At 47.4% G+C, this 20500-nt stretch overlaps 2 protein-coding genes across 15 annotated transcripts; one reads left to right on the forward strand and one right to left on the reverse strand.

Annotated features, from left to right (window-relative positions):
• Positions 1-577: 577 nt before the first annotated feature.
• On the forward strand, positions 578-3686 carry LOC104148407 (nicotinamide riboside kinase 2). The gene is made up of 8 exons (XM_068958878.1): positions 578-948; positions 1155-1245; positions 1595-1640; positions 1788-1974; positions 2240-2311; positions 2961-3067; positions 3280-3371; positions 3501-3686. Exons 1-8 carry the CDS (start codon positions 923-925, stop codon positions 3504-3506), a joined length of 627 nt encoding a protein of 208 aa, XP_068814979.1. The 5' UTR covers positions 578-922; the 3' UTR covers positions 3507-3686.
• A 473-nt stretch (positions 3687-4159) lies between these two features.
• On the reverse strand, positions 4160-20190 carry SQOR (sulfide quinone oxidoreductase). 14 transcript variants are annotated; one of them, XM_068958869.1, is made up of 12 exons: positions 20151-20190; positions 19803-19948; positions 18615-18785; positions 11838-12089; positions 11356-11526; positions 10833-10886; positions 9012-9206; positions 7878-8087; positions 7215-7398; positions 6195-6262; positions 5004-5182; positions 4160-4639 (listed from the first exon to the last, which is right to left on the reverse strand). In XM_068958869.1, the coding sequence occupies exons 4-12, from the start codon at positions 12069-12071 to the stop codon at positions 4582-4584; spliced, it is 1353 nt and encodes a 450-aa protein (XP_068814970.1). In that variant the 5' UTR covers positions 12072-12089; positions 18615-18785; positions 19803-19948; positions 20151-20190; the 3' UTR covers positions 4160-4581. The 14 variants fall into 14 exon arrangements, with proteins under 14 accessions (XP_068814970.1, XP_068814976.1, XP_009679634.2 ...); XM_068958875.1 differs by lacking the exons at positions 19803-19948; positions 20151-20190 and adding an exon at positions 19406-19693 and having other exon boundaries at positions 18615-18732; XM_009681339.2 differs by lacking the exons at positions 19803-19948; positions 20151-20190 and adding an exon at positions 19219-19654.
• Between the last annotated feature and the right edge of the window lie 310 nt (positions 20191-20500).

Genomic DNA, 20500 nt, shown 5'->3' on the forward strand with positions numbered 1-20500 from the left:
CACAGGCCGTTCAACCTCCCTAACCCTGCGGGCGGAAGGGCGGGTGGGACCTTGAGGGCGGCAGGCCTGAGGCGCTCGCTGGCGGCCCCGGGCGGGCTGACCGCGCTGCTCCCGTCGACGTAAACGCTACATCTTCCTCACTCGCCTTCCCTGCGTGTTAAGGGGGCGGCGGCCGGCTCGCCCCTCTCCGCACCCTCCCGCTCCGCCACGGCCCTGCGGCCAGAGCCGCCGCTGCCCGCGCCACGCAACGCCGCGGCGGAAACGGGCACGGGGCCGTGCGGAGCCCTCCCGCCCCGCGGCCACCACCGCCGAGGGCCCGGCCGCGCCGAGCCGAGCCGCCCCCCACCGCCGCCGCCGCCGCGGGCCCGCAGCGCGCCTCGTCCTCCCAGCGGCGCCACGGCCGCATTCCCCCTCTCTCCCTCAGCGGGCGCCGCGCTGCCATTGGCGCAGCTGCCCCCCCTTCCCGGCGCAACGGCCAATAGGCGCCGCCGAGGTGCCGGCGCTGCAGCCTATCGAGAGCCAGGCGAGCGCGCCCAGCCCAATGGCGGGGAGGCAGCGGCGCGGAGCGCTCTCCATTGGCTGCGGCGCCGTGGCAGCCGCCCAATGGGCGCGCGGTAGCGTGAGGGGAAGCCTCATGCAGCGGTTGCCTGCTTCCCTTTGCGGAGCGCTCTGGTGCGGCGCGGACCGGCTCGGCAGCTCCGCTCCCTCCTCCTCCGGCCATGGCGTTGCCCGGCAGTTGACGTTGGGCTTCTCCCCTCTCTACCTTCTCCTCTCTTCCCAGCCCCTCTCTTCCCCCTCCCCGGGTCCCGGCTCAGGCACGTAGGCGGCCGGTACCGGCGACACCGGGTGTCCCCCCCCCCCCCCCCGCGCCCCCTCCAGGAACAGGCTGTAGGAGACGGGCCGGGCGGCTGCCGGCCGCGCCATGAACATCATCATCGGCATCGGCGGGTGAGGGGCGCGGCGGTGGCGGCGGGCGGGCGGTCGGGCGGGCGGGGGAGCCGGCTTGGGGCGCGGGGGCTGGGCTGAGGGGCGCCCGGGGCGGTGCCGTTCCCCCCCCGCCCCCAGCCGCGTGCCGCAGTGGCGCGCGGGGGGGGGGGGGGGGGCAGGTCCGCGCGCACGTGGCGCTCGCGACGTGCCGGCCCCTCTCGCCGCAGGGTCACCAACGGCGGCAAGACCACCCTCACCCGCAAGCTCATGCAGGCCCTGCCCAACTGCAGCGTGGTGCACCAGGACGACTTCTTCAAGGTGAGCCGGGCCCGGCCGCCCTCCGCGCACCGCCGGGAGGCGAGGGGTGACCCCGCGTGCTTCCGCCCTGCCCGCCCCACCGGGTGGCCCGAGCCGGCCGTGCGGCGGGTGGCAAAGCCTCCTGGGGGCTCTCCCTTGTCCTGGAGGTGCTGCACAGTGTGTCTCTGGGTGGGGAGATAGAGGAGCAGGCCGCTTTATCTGAGGCTTGTTGCCGCTTTTTATCTGTTGCAAAGAAACCTGGTGGAGGGTTAAGATTCTTCTTTGTAACTTGACGGGTTATTACCCAGGCTTGAAATGAGCTTCCTGGTAGGTGTGCTGACCAAGCTGCTTTTTCTTACAATTGTTTCAGCCTCAAGATGAAATAGAAGTTGAAGATGGGTTTAAACAGTATGATGGTAAGGCTTTGTTACAAAATTAACAAACTAGCTCTCAGAGACTTAAATAGTTATTTGATCCTTTACGTACATGTTTTTTTTTGTACTGGCTCTAATATTAGGTGATACTTAATTACTGCTTAATGATTGCTATATGTTTTGTCTTAGTGATTAGTGCACTGGATATGGAAGCTATGATGAGTACCATAAACGCTTGGATAAAAAACCCGGTCAAGTTTGAACGTTCTCATGGGATCAATAACACACTGGATGCCCAAATCTTACAAGATACGGAAGGAGGAGATGACACCATCCACATCCTTATTGTTGAAGGCTTCCTACTTTACACCTACAGGTAATCAAGTTGTGACTTCATGTATTTGGGTTTTTTTTGTTTTTTAAACATGATTTAGACAAGTCAGTCTTCAAGGGAATAAAAAGTCCTGTTCCAAGCCAAGAGTTAGGAGCTGATACAGGCTAGTGGTGAGTCTCAGTGTCACAAGTCTGAAGGTAGCTCTAAATATAGGAAACAGATGTAGCTTTACCTTTCTGTTTCTTACTACTAAGCAAATACCTTAGTAAGCTAAGACTAGCTGTAACCACTTATATATCTCTTTCAGACCATTGATTGATGTATTCCACCATCGGTACTTTCTTTCCATTCCATATGAAGAATGTAAAAGGAGAAGAAGGTAAGTTCATCTTTAAAAGTTCTTCTCTTAAACCAGTAATATCTCACTCAGTTCAAGACTTACAGTTTAAAGTTTTCAGATAAGAAAGGATAAAGACTGATATAGTTACTCTGTTAGACAGTTGTAGCTTCCGTCATTGAACAAACCCCAAAGCGTTCTGTCAAACTATTGTATGCATGAGACTAATGTTCAAATTCAGCATAGCTCATTTTCCCATGAGCATGGTTTCTAGCACTTCATCTGTCCTGAGGTTTTATATTGGGCTGTATTGTTACACACATACAGTGTTCTTAGCACAAATGAAACAGGTTAAACTCGGGGAACAGTTAAGCTTCAGTGGAATAAGCAGCCAGCTATTTTACTTGCACTTCTGCTAAAGCTTTAAGAGAAGACTGTTCTTCAATGCTAAGTTCAGTCATTCCTTAAGAAGCCTTTTCTGCCTTTTGAATTCTTTGGGCCAGCACATAAAATCCAACCCTTCTTGCTACCTCTCTTCTTGTAGCTGGTGCCAAACACTAACTTTTGATAAGCTTAAAAACTAAACTGAAGGCAGTGGACTTAGGCTAGCGTGCAGGGAAACTGGGTGCTTTATGTACCGTTTCCCTAAACTGTCATTAGACTACTCACGTATAACAATTTCTTAATGCAGTTCAAGGAATTACACCGTACCAGATCCACCTGGATTGTTTGATGGCCACGTCTGGCCTATGTATGTAAAGCACAGGAAGATAATGGAAGATCTTGGAGTTGACGTAGGTAAGTCTTTAATGACAAAAGCGGTTTTATAAGACCGTTTTATGGGAACGTGCTTTTCCCCTCTGGGATAAACGTTCTGGTGAAGTGAGAGGGGTTGAAGCGGTTGGATGGACTGTATTTCCTTGAAACTAGTCAAGCCGCATGCTCTTTGAATTAGGATCTGGCCAGCTTACAGAAATAAAATTCTATTTTTGTAACATTCTTATTTTAAGTGCACTTGAATGGAACAAAATCAAAGGAGGAGCTGTTTAATGATGTGTATGGACAGATTCAAAACAAGATCGAAGAACTACTTAATATGCAGGTACATGTTAATCCTTATAACTACAACTCAAAGGTAGTGGTCTAATTTTAAATGAATATGTAGCCTTTTTAAAGGCTAGGTTGAAAAGCATAAAGCTATAACTTAGAAATGTCTGTGTTTTCTGCTTAGAAATAAGCTGCTGTTGATTCTTGTGGGTGAAGAAGATTCCTGTTTGCTCCAAGATGTGTTCCGTGACCACCACTAAGGTTCCAGCTTCTGTGAAGACTCTCTTTAACTCTTAAATTGGACTTTGTTCAATTTTCCCTTGAAACTCAGTTAAATGTGGTCATAATTAAAGAACATTGGCCCCCGTCACCAATTGTCTTAATTTGTGCTTGAGGCTAGCATCTGCCTTGCGTGCAATTTAAGTCCTCTCACTTCTCCTATTGGATTTCTTTCACTGTATTCTTAAACTATAACAGTGAAAAGCTATCACAATTATGCTAGTATATACACTGCTTTACACTGGGAATTAGCATAGATGAGGCTCTTGTGAAAATACATTTTCTTATCAGCAGAGAAGATCTCCCTAAAAGGTGGCACAAAACAAAGTTGAATCTAATGTAACCGCTTTGGTTCTTGTCTGAGGAAAATAGGTCAGGGCTAGTGTTAGGGTCTCAAAAGAAACCTTAAGTGAGTCTAGAAAAACGTGGAGGGCTTGAGAGGCATTCCCCTTCAGTAACGTGCACTAACTTCTGTAATCCATCTATAGTTAGAGAGCAACCATGCTTCTTGCTGAAGAAATCAGGATTGATTTGGCTCATATTTCAAAAATACTTTTGAGACCATTTTACTGACATTCATTTATTGTGTTAAATCCAGTGCACATAACGATTTACTCATCTAAAAGATAGCCTGTTACCTGGAGTTATATACACAACAGGTCTAAGTTTAGTGATTGTGGCAGAAGACTTCAGTAGTGTCCTGTAGCTTAAGGCAAGTTTGCACTTTGGTTCAAACTCCTGTGAAGGTATGGAAGCATCTTAAGCCATTGCTCTAAGTAGAAGAGTAGTGAGGAAACAGCAAGCAAGGCTTAATCCCTAAAAGGGGAAACTGAATCTGAGAAAAGTGTGATTTAAAAACAAAAAACAAAACAAAAAAAACCACATCAGTCAGCCAGAAAGTAGGTTAAGAGGAAGGATACGTATTGATCCATTCGGAGATCAGTCCTTTTTCTTCAAAGGTGTTGACCAGCATCAAGAACCAGCAGTTACTTTAAGCCTAGATGCATTAGCTTCCTGAAAGGAGCTGGTCCTCCCCAGTAGCCCCTAGAAAAGCAGAACGTTGTTTCATCACGTTACATACGCATGTACTGTCAAAGTGGATTTTTCTTTGTTTTGAAGAGTAATCTTTGTTTCAGTTCTGGTGTTGCAAATTGGGCAAGGGGTACCCTTCTGTGTAAGCCAACCCTCTTCTCCTTCCACAAACCCTTTTTATTATTGAAGTGCCCAGACTCCTCAGGAAGTCTAGGACTAAGGTCACACTTCAGTTGCACTGTGACCTCTGTGCTGCAGATCTAGCAACTGCTCCTTTTCTAGTAAGGAGTTTTAAGCCAGAACAACTATCTGTACCTAGCTTTGTTCTGAAAGAATTATCACAGTAGCTATGCCTGCTCAGACTTCCAATACTTACTTGAGTAATGCATTCCAGTAGAGAAGTGGCATTATATCAGCTTTCATATGGTACATGGTTACTCTCTCCTTGCTCTGGTCAATGGGAAACGTCTCCAGTGGCTGAGTATTGTAGTCAAACTCTGCTAGAATCACTTTGTTATAGCCTGTGACTAGTGGGCAGGAAGTATATCCATCATACTGCAATGAAGAATATACCCATCTAAGTATGCTGAGTAAAGTCCGCATGCTGGACTATTGCAAGCTACAACATGATTAGGATTCATATTTCAAAATCAGTTTCCAGGAGGTTTCTACATTAGTACAGCACTTAAACTTGCTAGTATTAACATTATATACGTTTTTTTTCTTTTTTTAAGGGACTGCTGGGCCAGTTACAGCATAATAACCGTAATTTTAAAACACTGTCATGTCAGAGCAGATTGTTCATTTGCTTAGGGATTTGTCTCATTAATTGCCAAGTATTAGCGTAAGCAGCAGAACAGGTGACTGGTAAACTATGATGAGCTGGTGCTGGCTTTAATAGATAGTATATAAACAGAATCTTGAATATAGTCATAAGAACTTCCAGAGGATCACAGCAGTATGGACTATGATATTCAGGTTAGTATGCTCAGGAAAATTAATTCAGAAGCCATATGTAAAATGAGCGCTGTCCCTTAAAGAGAAATTTAAACATAGTCACAGACAACGACAGCTTCTGTAGCACAAACAAAACCAGGCTCTGCCACTTCCATTTAGCGCTTCCTTAGAAGGTAAGGTTCTATACAGGGGATGCAAGCTGAATGTGGCATAGATCTGTAGAATTGGCAATCTTTTCCCCAGAGAATGGAGTATACTCCATCAATCAACAGTTTTACTCTGAATAAAAACCACCTGTACTGGTGAAAAATCCAGTCTAACCAGCCTTTCCTTTCCAGAAAGGGATACATGTTTAAGTTGGCAGAGAGCTCAGAAGTCAAGGAATTAAATTGATAGTGTATTAAAGACAGTATCAAGAATATGAATTACGCAACTAAATGACTATTATGGCATACAGTACTTAGCCAGTTCTTCAGCACCCACATTCCTGACACAAAGCCCTTTCTGTATCCTTTACACTGGTTTAGCTTCTTGCTTTCTTAGCAAGACTTCCCACATAAGAGTGGAGAAAATACTCAAGATAACTTTTTCTAGGGGAAGATCTAGGTACCTTTTTAGTTGGTAACTGGTTCTTCATTACCATAGAAATAGTTTTATCAAGCACTCCAGACTGGGCAGCTACATAAAAGATAAAAACAATCATATTAAGGCTTTGCTTCAGGCAGCAATTATTGTCAGCACTAAAGCAAACAATAGCGGCTGGGTGTGTTGTTAAGTCAGCTGTAATTGAACTTATTTTTCAAGTCTGTTTGGGAATTTTACAATCCCAGATAAGAATAACATGTGGAAAATTCCATACTGGAACAATGCTTTGGCCTTATTGTTTCCACCATGCGAAGGCTTAACAAAACTTGAGCTATATATTTATAGCAAATACCCTGCTATGCTAAATTATACTTGCTCAGTGTTCCCAAACGCCGAGCGCTGCAGTTTTGTTTGTTTTGTTTCATTTTTACCTCTGCAAGGAAAGTATTCCAGCAGATGAGGCTGGAGTAGTCGAATACAATATTCTTTGAGTTACGCCAATAATATACCAGCAGGCTATGGCCTGTCCGTGTGTGTGCGCATGTGTGTTCAGCCTTATATTTTACATTGCTTTCTAGTTCTGTTACAATATGCCTAAAGTGTTTTTATACTGGATCTTGTGGCTACAAGTACAGAACACGTGATTCTTCCCTACTTACTTATCAGTGAGCTGACATAGACATGTGAGCGTCTAAGATACAGCAGAAAGTTTTGTTACTGAATAACGAAGAAATACGAGACTATTGCATTTGCTTTATGCAATTCTGTAAACCGAGAAACTAGAACTAGTTCAAATGAGAGTCATTTAGAAGAGCGCTATAACTGTGGGATGATAGTATCAGTGTGATGGTACCTAGCTAACTGTACCACATAAGTTGGCCCAGGAGACTTAAGTCTTTGAAAGATGGAAATAATTGAGGGCTAGACCTCAGAGCAACAAACTAAACAATATTTAATCTGTCTGCTTTAAAAGAAGCATACTGCCACTCCCACCCTTTTCATCACACACACCCCCACACCGACACACACCCCCACACCCCTTTACCTATAGCTGCAGCCGTTTTTGATGTTGGAAGGGTGGTGCAGTCTCCAATACCAAATACATTAGGATACTTTTTATGTTGTAGAGTTTCCGCATCTACATCTACCCAGCCAACTTCATTCGAGACAGGACTGTTGATGAGTACCTCAGGTGGCCCCATTGGGGGTGTGACATGAAGCATTTCATACTAGGCAGAAAGTAAAGGTACTACATGAATAGTTGATCAGAACAAATCCTACCTGTGTTGATATAAGGCAATGAGAACATTTTGAAGAGTTTTGTCTTTTTTTTTTAACAAGTATAGAGAGTGAAAATTTTCAGTTTTCTCAAATTTGAAGAGCATCTTTTCCAAAATCTTCATTAACATGAGCCTTATCAGGGAACTGCATTTAAGGCTGGCAGAACAGGAACTTCCCTTCCTCCAGGTATACCAGAAATACTCCTCAGTTACAGTAACAAGGCATGCAGAACTCTGGGCAGGATTTATGGGCAGGATTGTATACTCCACGACTCTTCAGCTGAAGTTAGAGACTGATATTTGCCAAGGAGGCAAATGACAGTATATAACAGAGCAATAAATATTATGTTACTATAATGTAGTAGTTATGTTTCAGTATACATAAGGAAAAGAAATAGGACCAAATTAGAGGTCTGAAAGCTCCCAACCTGATGAACTTCAGTGACTCCTGGTTTGTCCAAGTTTTCAAACACAGCTTCCTGCTTGTCTGCTCGAACTTCAATAAGGTTGCGTCTATAGTTGACAGCAATATTCCTCTCCTTTATTATCTCAAGCAATGCATCAGCATACTTCTTAACACCAAAAATGACACCCAGCGAAGTATTGAACACTATGTTTGCTTTGGACCGTTTTCCTGTCTGCAAAGAAAGATCAGATTAGCATTTTCTGTCTAGAAAGTGTGATAAACTAATAGAAACATCAAGAGTTGAGAACTGTGCCATGCTACTGAAGAGCCAATAAAACTATTAGTGCCCTTCAATTATTAAGTAAAGTATTAACGTTAGAACCCTGGAGATGCAGCTGTTTCCGATCACATTAGAAGCTAGACAAGCTAATCACTGCTTCTTCTGGGTGAGGCACAGAAACGCTCGTGAGAAGAGGTGGCTGCAGTTCCCTGAGCAGCATTACCGCCTGCAGGTTAAGCATTGGTACCAGCTCAGAACTATGCAGCACTCTGAAACCTTCAGTTCTGCGCGTTCCTCAGGTACTTGCCTAGCAGGTAGCCCTTGAAACTTAAACGTGTATGAAGCATGACACGTCCACTTGCGGCTGTCTTTTGTTTCCACAAAGCTTGCTTTAGCAGTCTGGCTACGACTCCCCACACTGAGACAGAGCACCACACGGAACAAGCACAGCCACTTTGCAGACTGGCGGCGAAGACAAACGGCAGCAGAGGTATTGCACCCAGTACTTAAACTAACAGGAATGACTTAATGCCCCCCACTGTGATTTTACTGCACCTCCTAAAGTGTTAAGAACAGTGTTGGATGTGTGGCTCGCAGGTAGTAAGGTAAACCGTTCATTCCTTACGAATCCTGAACTCTACAAGTCTCTCCCATATTAAATAGATGCTAAATATTTATGTACAATTCAGTTAGTTAGCTTCATTTAGTATATGGTAATAATAGAAAAAGTAATTCAGTCACTTTCATTTATAAGAATCTTGAGTCACGTTTCTCTTGTGTGGTTTTCATTTATTTTAAAGGTAGTATAAACCCGTCAAAATAAGCCTTCCTTCTAGCTGTGGGAACAAGCACGGGCAGAGACAGTAAAACACTTACTTTCCTCCAGTAGGCCTCTGATAAATACATGATTTTCTGAGGAGCCCCTGCACATTTCACTGGAGTGTTTGGAAAAGTGAAGATGGCATTTCCTTCCTTGAAATCTTGCAAAGCTCTCCATGTTTTCTCTACTGTATGAACTGAATAATTGGAACCTATTTTTGGGTGATGAAAACCCTCAGGCAAGCCTTTGATCTAAGAAAATAAAAATAAGGGTTAAAATACAGCTGGCAAGAAGTTTGTCTCCATCTTCAGATATGAAATGCACGCTTGAGAAATAGCTATTTAAGAGGCCTCTGGCAAAAAGAAAGTCCGTATACACTTGCTGGTTGGTATTTCTGAAAATAAGTCCGCCAATCAACCAACGATATTAACGCTTACGAGATGACAACGGTCTGCAACATCTGTATGGTAAGTAAGTGTTCAGTAGAGAACCAGACCAGAGCTTTTGTAGACTAAAGCGTGAAATTCAGAGTAAGAACACATGAAGTCACTGCCCCTTCATCGTAAGTGAAAAACATTTAAAAATGGCATTATGAAAATTCTGCAGTGAATGAAGCTTTTCGGTAGTCAGTTGCAGGCGTCCGTGTTTCCTAAGGTATTTTGTTTTATCTCAACTGTCTCCACTAATTGTTTCCCTACTACTGCTATGCCCGAGCACCTGTTTGTGAGGAAGGCAGTCATCCCCATTTCAAAAGCAATGGATTGCAGAATTTCTGTGAGAAAACTCGTTCACGTTATATACACTGCGGCGTGTTTGGGACATTACAGTCTACACCAGAAAGTATGCTGTTGGTAAAGACATAATTAAGAGAAGCCGTGCCTATTGTTAAATGGGGCATTTTGGTTTTAAAGTCATAAATCTGTTACTATGAGTTTTATTCACTAAATTCCCTAGACCTCACTGCAGCCTAGCAGTGATTAATTGTATTACCTGGCTTCCTCCACGGAACACTGAATTTCGTTTTCTCAGGTCGTACGGTATAGAGATTTATATGAAGGCTGGAGGGGGGGCCACTAAACACAGTGCAATTCCTTATTCTTCTGATCTGATCACTAGAGTTTATCAATCATCTGCTGTGACTACAGTTAACTAAGACTAGCTCTTGCTTTACTTACACCTTGGGAGCTAGTCAGAGAGAGACTCAAATATATTATTAGCAACTACACTATATTCTGGTCAGGTTAAACCAGTAGAGTCAAATTGCTCAAAAATATTTTGTGTTTCTCTCCTCCTGTGTATTGCTAAGGTCATTCTTGCTGCAATACAACCATATTAACATTGTCCTTTGAGTGCCACTGTAGAACGCGTACAAGAAACCTAATGGATAAGAAGGGTCCCAGGCCTACTTAAACACAGGCTTGATGGCTCAGCTGGGTCCTTCTGAAGTGCACCCTTTAAGAAAGGTGGTGGAGAGTAGGGCAAGTCACTCAGGCCGGGCAGGTTCTACTAACTGCTATATTTTCTTCATCTCTGCTTATATTAGAGCTGCCTTGGACTGCGGTCACCATACTTCTCCGTCTCACTATTAGAGACTGCATTTGGGTTCAGGTTTACTAGCTGCCCCATCAGCAGGTTTTGCCATAAAGATGCAACCAAGCTATCTTAAAAGAGCTTCCCAAGAGTAATTTGAGTTCCTACATCCAGATCTATGGAGAGGCACACTAAATTCGTTAGACTGTCTTCTGGCTCTTCAGTTTGTATTACTGTTCAGCTTCTTGCAGTAAAAAAGTGTACTGGTAAGTCATTTACTGTAAGTGACTCATGAGGGCACGTGATGCCATTAAAACTGGTAAGAACACGATCACTGTAACCAATACCTTTTCATAATGCAGACCGATTCCAAGGGCAATTATCAGATACTTGTAAGATATCTGTTGTGTAAGGAAAAAAAAAATATTTCAGACAAAACAAAACATCACCTGGAAGTAAATTTTTCTTGAGAACATTTAACAGTCGCAAGGGAAGGGCAGACAGAGAGCATTAGTAAAGTTAAGCTCCAATAATTTATTGTTAAAATGCTAATTGCATTAAGAGTTATACACACGAGCTTTGCTAAACATGAAACCAAGTGTTTGGAGCAAACTATTCCATCTTTTGTGTTCAGTTCTCTACACAGGGAAAAATTGTCACTATGATGACAATATTTAAAGTTGATGTTAGACTAACCTAGTTACCCACAACTTTGATTATAAGCAGATTCTAAGATCAAGTACTTCTCATAAGACTAAGTGAACTTCCCAGCTTCTCCCCATCAAAGCGTGCCACAGGGACCGGCAGGCGGACAGACAACTCATGACACAGAATAAGAGATTCAGAATAACATTTTTCTGACATGACTACCTTTTTATCATTCTCCAGCCAGACACAGTTCTTATCTGGATCCAGCCCTGTAACTCGAGATTTGATCCATTCGACACCTTGAGGCATTACACTCTCTGTTGGTCGTGCAGAAGCTGCCAGCTGCTTTGCACCAGCACCAACCAGAGTCCAGAGCGGCTGATAGTAATGAGTCTGAAAGAAATGTTTAGATGGACTTGAGGATGAAGGTATATCACTCCTTTGAAGCAATTTGCTCCTAACGTTTTATTCTTAACAAAAGAAGCTATATAAATAACCAGGAGCCTTGTAGGACAAAACGGAGGGACAGGTGCATCTTTAAGATGGAGCAACAAATTTCATGCAGAGCCTTCTAAAGGCTGGCTAGTTGGCTTCCTCTCCCCAGTTAAAAACATTTGGGGTTGAGGAGGGATCACAACAAGATCAAACTGGTCACATCCGTAAAATGCTTATTCTCTTCAAACTTACATCTAATGAAGACTTACCTTACTTGGCTCAACAACAGCCACATTTCCTGCCCCCACTTTCCTCTTCATCCGAGCACTCATGGTGATTCCACCAGTGCCTCCACCCAGCACGAGAACCTCGTAGTAATCCTTGGCAGCGCACCTGGCTGCCGTATGGAAGCCAAGGGAGCGCATCTTGTGCACGCCTGGTTTCAACAGCCACACACCAGGACGGAGACCGGAGCAGGAGGCTGCTACCCCAATCGCTGACATCTTTCAGTAAGTGTCAAGCTGCAAGCAAGGAAAGGCACCAGCTACAATGAGAGCAGGCAGCATTTATATTAATTTATATGGCTAAATGAGTCTTCAGGGCAATACTGAACACTTTTGTTGCTGTTAAAATGTTAATTTTCAAATGGATGAAAATCAGGTTGAAAATCAAACGTGGTCTCTGCCAGGAAATTGAAATTTCATGCAGGCAAATGAATTTTAAGAAAGGATGAGAACATTTTCCACTTATTTTGGCAGGAAGATGTTTCTGATCCTATAGCTGTAGGATAACAGTCCTGTAGGCTGTAACATTACAGTCCTGGAGAGATGGAGTGCTACAAGAGGAAACAAGGATTTGTTAGTTGCTGTTGATCAGAAACACTGAACAAGTTAGTTTTGTGAATATACTGAGTGCCAGTCCACTAATCAGAATGTGTCGGACAAGGAAATGAAACCTTACATTTGTATTTTAATGGTAACGTGTACAAGCATATGCACACATCAGACAACCCGTTCTCCCCACCGCCCGGGTGCACGCCATTAGGGCAAGCGTGCCAACTTGTCTGTGTTTGGAGTAAGGGCTTATGCCTTACTCCTCTCTCGCAGGAGATGTACTGAGCCCTAAGCTTGACAGGAAAACAAATCAAGTTCAGTGCAACAAGAGTTTGCCCCTTCCTAGGTTTGGGAATTTTAAGTATACCCAAAATATTAAGATCCAGTTCTCTGTCCATGGTCACCTCTTACCATTTGTATCAGCAAAGTAGCTGGAAAGGAAGGTCAGAAACCCGTACTTATCTTTGCTACAGCTGCACCTTGTCACGCGACAAACAAGAGCTGGAACCATAAAGCACGCTGAGTCTCCGCAGCTAACATGCGGGACAGCGCAACTTTTGTTATATGGAAGACAATCACGGTTAATCGCTATAGACATGCCCCCCTCCCTCTGCTGGAGGGAACAAGATCGCTTCCTGCTATAAATCCATTATTTACACATGCCGAATATCAGTTTTTAGCTTTTCAGTGATAAAACAGGTATAAACTGGTTTTAGTTTAATTCCTTATTGCAGCATTCACAATGAAGAATGAGTCAGTATTACCACCTGAAAAAGTAACCTATGGCAAGATCTGCATGTGCTAAATTACCTGCCCCACTCCCCGTTGCTTAATTCCTTGAAACATTAGACAAGACTTCCAGCTTTTTCACTTAAAAGGATGGGACTCATTTACGGGACTTACAGAGAGGAGTTTGAAAACTAACCTAGAAACCTCAGACATCGTTAGGAGAATTTTCCGAGGTCAGCAATATTGCACCAAGAAGGCCTCAAGAATCCTCTGCTTTACCCGGCGATGCTGGATGTAGGTCAGCAAGGCGTCCTGCACCTTCACGTGCCTCCCCTCCGAGTACCCCAAATCTTTGCCAAGTCCCATTACTACCCGCCAAGAGCAATTGGTTTGAGAAGGAGAAGAAAATCTGGGAAGTTTTACCCCATAAAAACAATTGTAATCACTCTGTTTTACAGGTGGTTTCCAAGACGCAGACGTGTTTCTCCCGCCCCCCTCCCCACTCAAAAAACAGCTCTAGAACGAGTTAGTTCCCTGGCAGAAAGCCGTTTGTTACGTATCTGGCGCAGGCAGTGGGTTAAAGAAGCGGACAGACTGCTCAAGGAGTTGTGCTAACCCTAGAAATAAGCGTTACCGGTGGAGATGTCTCCTGCTCTCTCTGAATCGGAAAGAAGAACTGCAAAGAAAAAGTTTTGCAACTTCCTTCTGTGGCACAGTTTTATGAGGGACATCTGCTTCCGGAAGTTCATGAACTCAAAGTTTTGGTTTGCGTTTTATTAAACACACAAAACAGGCACCATCCGGCTGACAACATACAGCATGCACAGACCACGAGAACAAGCCTGTTTCTGAAGATATAATTAAGGAATAATTAACAACTCTGACCAAACAGATTGCAAAGTAAGCACGCTTATAAACACACACAGGAGACTGACCTCAACTAACAGCAGTCTAATAGACTTGAACGCAGCGTTATCCTGCTCACAAGTCGCTTTAGAGTATACAGAAACAAATGTCAATTTGAAATATCATTTGTAGACAGGTGTTTAAGAGAAACACCAAAATGCTGCGCATGAAGGTCGGCAGCTGCAGAAGGGCTGCTTCCGCACAGCCTACGTCAGCCCTGCAATTTGGGAGCAAAGGAACAGAAGAATCACAGAACGAGAATGAAAGACAAGCAGGAAATCAACAGATGAGTCTGCTGAATTGAACTGCAAACGTTAAGCTTCTACTAGTGCCATGTTAACACAGAGCGCGCTCATCCCAGCGCCCTGTCAGCCGCGGACAACAAAACATCACAGTCAACATTAGCTTTGCGCAGCAAGAAATCACTTTCCTAACAAAAAACTGGAAACAAGTCTGAAAGTACCGACTTTCAGACTTTTTGAGTTACCCCTCAACTCAGTTTAGGCAAAGGTTACAATACCTGTTGCCTTACTAAGGGCTCCACGTAGCACTGCCAGCGGGAGAGGCCGGCCGGCTCCGCCGGGCTCCGGGAGCGCGGCTGCAGCCCGGCTCGCCTCGCGCCCCGGCTCCCGCGGAGCAGCGTTTCTGCCAACAGAGCCAGCCTCCCGACGCTGCCTCCCGGCCCGCGCTCTCTCCTACTGACTGCGCCGGGAGACAGCGACCGCCGCCACCTCCGCTCCCAAGTCTCCTTCCCCTTTTACTGCCCCCCAGTTGTAGAGGGGGCGATTCAGGACGCAGCACCCGCGGGGGGAGCCCAGGAGACCAAGACGGCGTGCCCGGCACGCTTTTGGAACAACTCTGTTGCAGTAACACCGAAGAAAACGCGGGTTGAAACCGCACAGCCAAGACAAACCAGGAGAGCGCGGTGCTGTTCAGTGCTTGACAACCAGAAAGCAGGTTAAGACAGTACAAATAATTAGAAAAAGAGCGACTTGTCAGTTAGACGAGAAATACAAACCAACACTGCTTTTCAGAATTAGTGACTTAAATCCTCTTGAAGCAAACAAACATAAGAACCAGCTTTATTAAATTACTTCTAAAAAACCAAATCAATGACAATTCTACAAGCATCGCGGAGGAAGGGAGTCAGTTACCACCAGTTTCTAAAAACTTTCCTTTGAAGGAAAACCTCGCTGAAAAGAGGCTTATGATGTAACGCATTACAAATTAATATTATCGTGCATTTTAACCAAGTCCGCTCTCCGTCCAAGAAAACAGCAAATTCAACAGAACAGGACACCGCTCCTCAGCCCCGGCAGCGCCTCGGTTTCTGCAGCACAGAGCAGCCGAAACGCCCCTGGGCTCCAGCAGCGCCGCCAGCTTCGCTTCGCCGCCCGGCGCGGAGGCGCGTGCCCTGCAGCCCCGTCTGCCTGACCCAGCCGCCGACACGACACCTTCAACTGCTGCAGCCGCTCCGGCACCCCACGGTTGAGAGCACAGACTTAGCAATCTGTTAGGGGAGCTCGGTTAATCACCAGGGCAGTAATTTAAGCCACGAGAACTCGTGTCGCCTCCTTTTTGCGCTCCCACTGCAACGCCCCCGCCACGGGATGGAAACGCGCTCGCTCCAGTTCTGGCCGCCGACTCCCACCCTGCCCACGTGGACGCCCGAAGCGCGAGAGGCGCCTTTGGCCGCGGCCCTCCAGGCGCGCAGGGAGACGCAACGGCCGCAGCTAAATAACATCAACTCCTCCGCAGCGCTGCACGACGCAGACACACGCGCAGGTTAAGTCAGAAAGGAAACGCTGGCAGTCACCAGGCCAGGGGCTAACAGCAGCCCAAGTTCAATCCGCTCTCGCCTGCCTTCGTCAGACCCCCGGGGGACCTACGAGCAACGCACCGTTCGTTCTGCCCTGCTGCTTAAGCAGCGGTGCTCTCCCGGAGCCCGAACGCCCCGGGCCCAGGGCAGCACCCGGAGTACCAAGCGTTACAAGCCGCTCCGCTACCAGCTCTGCAGACCCATTTCCAGCAAACAATCCCCCGGAGGCACCCAAGGCCAGCTCGGGCCTAGGACAGGCACTCAGCTGGGGCACGCCACGGGATGCGCCGCCCTTTCCCCCTCCGGAATACCTGCTGCGCGGTCAGTCCGCGCGAGCGGTTACCGCAGGGGGTCGGCCAGGCGCCAGCTGCTGAAACTACCTATTGCACGGAGGTAGGACACAAAGTTAGGGGGGAAAAAAAATCTTGCTCGTAAGCGTCAAGGTGGCTGTGAACGTCCTCTGGCCGCACATTAACGCTTCAGCACCGCAGCCTCGCCCGTCCCGCGCCGGCGGCAGCTGCCCCCCCCCCCCACCGCCGCCCCGGGGACGCCAGCGCGGCCCCGTCCAGCGCCGCGCACCTGCGGCCGCCCGCGGAGCCCCCGCCGCCCCCCGCCCGGCGCTGCCCCGCACTCGCCTGGCTGCTGCGCGCACGGCGGCCGAGCCCGCGGCAGGCGGGGAGGGAGGGAGGGAGGGGAGGGGAGGGGAGGGCCGGGCCGCGCAGCGCCGCGCAGCGCGGGGGAGGGCGGCCCCCGCGGGCCGGGTCGGGCTCTGCGGCAGCCCCGGCCCGGCCCGCGCTGGGTGTCCGCCGCGTGTGCGGCCGGGCCAGGAGCGCGGCGGTCCGCGCCCGCGGCAGAGCCCAGCGGGTTTCCGCAGCGGAGCGGCTTTGCCTGTCGGTTTGCGTCGTTGTCCGGCCGGTTGCTCTCCCCGCCCGCCCTTTCACATCAAGCTGAGGGCTGGAGTCTCCTCGGGGTGCTTCGGCAAAACCGCCTCGAGCGCTACAGAGCGGAAGTCGGCCAAAATAGCGGAGTCCTAGGCAGAAGCGGCGGTAGCTCAGAGCCTACGGAGGAGGCGGCTCCTCCTGCCCCAGCGCAAGCGGAGGGCAGGGGCGCCGCTCCCGGTTCCTGGCCAGCTGGGTGAGACCCTCTGCTGCGCCAAGCCTTGCCATATGCTTCTCTAAGACTTTACAGGGCTTTCAGTGGATGGTACTGCGACCATGTGAAGCAATAACAGTTGTTAATCCACTGAGTCATGTTTTTCAGGCCAAGGAAGATTTGGGCTGAAAATAACATGCAAGGACAAAATTACTTATGCCAACTCATCACACACATCCGGCAGCCCATAAATCCAAGCCCTGTGTCGGGCCATTCCTTTCTCAGGTTTAACCTTCCCCTCTTGGCGCAAAGCTGCTGCAAAACTGCTCAACTGTTTAGAGAAACATGCGACCGTGGAAAGCTATAAAGAATGGGAAAACCAGCCTTGAGCGGTCAAATCGGAAGATATCACAAGGCTCTTCCACGCTCTAGGCATGCTATTGAGAAGCAGAAGGAGGGAGCAAGACATGCTGCCGAGTGGCCATTTGGGAAGTGACGCGTGTCGCTCTCCGGGAGCGCCCAGGCTGCGCACGCTGCGATCGCATCCTGCGCTTCCGAGCAAGGGCAGTTTTTGTGTCCCGCTCAGCAGCCTGAGCGCGGCGTTCGTGCCGCCCAAGAGCGTTGCCGCTCCCGGCCCGCCCGGGCTAATGCTCTGAGCCTGCTCTTGCCGCGCCTCTTGTGCTTTTTATTTCCTTGAGCTTCTGTTTGTAGAAAATGGGCTTCAGTTGCTTGTCTCAGCTGATGGCTGCAGGCCAATAATCATAAAGCCAAGCCTGAGAGTTCACCTCTGCTCTCACAGACGTCCCCTGCCGGCACAGAGGTCCTTGGGGATGAGGCCGCAGTACTCAGCACCCGGATTACAACCATTCATCTCGCCCGCTTGCGTAAACCTACGCCATCACACCCACTCGGGGCTGTTCTCACGAGAACACAATGAATGAAGCCAGGAGACAAGTTTAGTCAGAAAGATACTATGAATTTTGACAGGATGGACGTTATGCTTTCAGAGGAACTTTCCTCTGTTTAGTAGGGTATATATGAGGTTTCTGTAATTCTTTCTACAGTTCCATAGAACCGGCTACACCAGACTAAAAGATGTAAATGCAATCAAAATAAAAAAGCCTACAGTAAAAAGCTACCAAAAACTTTTTTCCCTGTTGCTTGTAGACGACTTGGCACATCTAATACTAGTTCCCCAGAAGATCTTCATGACATCATTCTACACAAGAGCGTTGCCACCGAAATATCCCTCCCTCTCTCTCTCCCAGTATTAGTCTTGTGCTTTCCCTTTTCCCGCTTTAACGTGCATCTGAAAATGAAAACTCAGTATACCTGCCTCTGTAAGCTTTGAAACAAACTTTAATTCCAATCCTAAATCTGGACCTATACCAAAACCTGATCTAAACCTAGGTTCTGCCGGCACCAGACTAGAAGCCCTCTCTGGATCCACTTAGCAGAGCTCATTCACTTCTCGCTGATCTAAACCAGAATCACAACCGCTATAATAATCGTAACCTAGGGACCACCAGTGCGTCAATATCTAAACGGTGTCAGGTCAGCTGTAAGCAGCAGCCCTAAACCTCAGTTTAGTGGTCCTTTTCCATAGACAGAAAAATGACAAAACAATAAAATAAAATAAAATAAAGGAATAAAAGCCAAACACTTACTAGAGCGATGATTAAAAAATAAAAATCGCCTCTGACGACAGCACATTCCCATATAGAGGCACAGGATGTTGCCAGGCTGATTTTTCAAAGCTGCTGAGCACCTACACTGTCACGGAGCCTGCAGCAGAGAGAACGTCCCGGCCGGACAATCAGCATCTTCCAAAAAATGACCTGCAGATTAGATGTTACTCAGTCATGTCTTTGTTAATACTTTAATACAAGCGACTTCTCTAAAGAGAAGGAAATCATGGTTTACAGTCAGATAATTCAAAACATGCAAACTCCCTATTTACATCCTTTCTAAGAGCTTCCTTACTTCCTGTTCGCCGCCGCCCTGGGGCAGAGCAAGCACAGCCTTTGTTGCGCTCTTGCTCTAAGAGGCTGAGTCTCATCTCTGCCCATAAGAAGAGAAAGGTTTTCTTTTCTTCGGACGTACAGCTATTTCCAAGGATTAAGTCTTTACATATTTAATCTTCCCTCTACCCCCATGCATATGTTCCCCACAGATGATTCACAGAGATATTCTGCATTTGTAATGAATGGTTTCATACGTTAAATAACTTAGAAACAAAACGCATAAGCTGAACGTGAAGCAGCTACTCACCTGCAGCGCGGAGCCCTCCCGTAGCTGCAGGGAGGGCTGCCGCAGTCGCCCGCTCCAGCAAAGCCTGGGCAGGCTGGGAGGGTGAAGGCTGCTTCCCCGGGGCTGCGCGCAGCACGGGGCCACCCACCCCTCGGGGCCCCGGCACCCCAAGGTGCTGCTGGAGCGAGAGGAAGCGCTCCCTGCTCACCGGGCAACGGGGCTTCCTCACACTGCCCGGAGCGTCCAACCTAAAGCCAGCTCCCCGCTTGCCCCTCAGCAGGACAAGCTGGTAAAAATCTAAGAAAAAGTAGAGCGAGCCTTCCCCAAGCAGCGTCCCGGTCGCTCGGGCTGAGGCCCCCAGGAACGGTGTCTCTGAAGGCGGGGGAGCTGGCTGTTTCCAGTCAGCCCCGCTTTCCCAGGCACAGCGCTGCATCTGCCCAGCCGGGCACGTGCCTGCAGCCACGGGAGGCTCTTCTTGCCAGCTACCGTCTTCAGTGAGAGCTCTTCCCTTTCCTAAATGCAGTGATGATTTGTGTACGTGTCTGTCTAGGTGCAGGCAGTGAGCTCGCCAGCGTGGGCACTACTCCTCAGTGGAAAGCACCTACCTGCTAGCAAGCACCATCTCAGATAAACTCTTAACAACACTGGGCAGCGTAGAAGACAAGAAAAGCAGCGATTCCTTCACATCACCACTGCTACTTCCTCTTGAGATGTTCTTCTGGGATAACTCTAAATCACAGCATCTGTAAGGCTAACAAAAGAGCGGTAGTAAAAGAAACCAAACGGAGTAAGGAACACATTCTCGCTTCGTTTACCAACATGCTTCTCTTCCCACTTCTAAAGACTGGAAAACCAGCAACTTGAGCTTTCAGTTGAAACATTGATTTCAGGCAGTTGGGGGCCAAAGGGTTCAGAGTAGCTGCTGTATAATTACTCTTGCAAGTTATACCTACACAGGAGGATGTCACTCCTGACACGAATCCCAGGCGGCAGAAGGAAGTCTTAGTCAGCAAGGCAATAAACAATGTTGCTAGCGTACAGGAAGAGCGTTTGCTTGCCTTCAGAGCAGTGCTGGAATATATTTTGATCGCAATGTGGAACAAAGCAGTTCAGTTGTATGTTTTTGTCTTAAATATCAGTGAGAAATACAGTGCAGAACTAATTACTTCTGCACATTACTCTTTTAGAGACTAGTGCCTTATAACGCCTTTGAACGTGTATACATTTTGAAATTATTCTATATCAGGCTTTAAGTGATGTGCTTCACAAATTGGAAAGCCTGTAAAAACTGAACATATCTGTT

This window comes from Struthio camelus, chromosome 12 (assembly GCF_040807025.1).
Source record: "Struthio camelus isolate bStrCam1 chromosome 12, bStrCam1.hap1, whole genome shotgun sequence".
NCBI classification, from domain to species: Eukaryota; Metazoa; Chordata; class Aves; order Struthioniformes; family Struthionidae; genus Struthio; species Struthio camelus.

Bases quoted from the DNA above. Each gene is read 5' to 3' on its own strand.
- LOC104148407 (XM_068958878.1), top strand. From the start codon at position 923: ATGAACATCATCATCGGCATCGGCGG. The intron at 1,246-1,594 runs GTGAGCCGGGCC...CAATTGTTTCAG, and splicing joins ACCAGGACGACTTCTTCAAG to CCTCAAGATGAAATAGAAGT. The intron at 1,975-2,239 runs GTAATCAAGTTG...TATCTCTTTCAG, and splicing joins TTCCTACTTTACACCTACAG to ACCATTGATTGATGTATTCC.
- SQOR (XM_068958869.1), bottom strand. From the start codon at position 12,071: ATGTCAGCGATTGGGGTAGCAGCCTCCTGCTCCGGTCTCCGTCCTGGT. The intron at 11,527-11,837 runs GTAAGTCTTCAT...CATTTCTTTCAG, and splicing joins CTGTTGTTGAGCCAAGTAAG to ACTCATTACTATCAGCCGCT. The intron at 10,887-11,355 runs GTAGTCATGTCA...CTTACACAACAG, and splicing joins GGCTGGAGAATGATAAAAAG to ATATCTTACAAGTATCTGAT.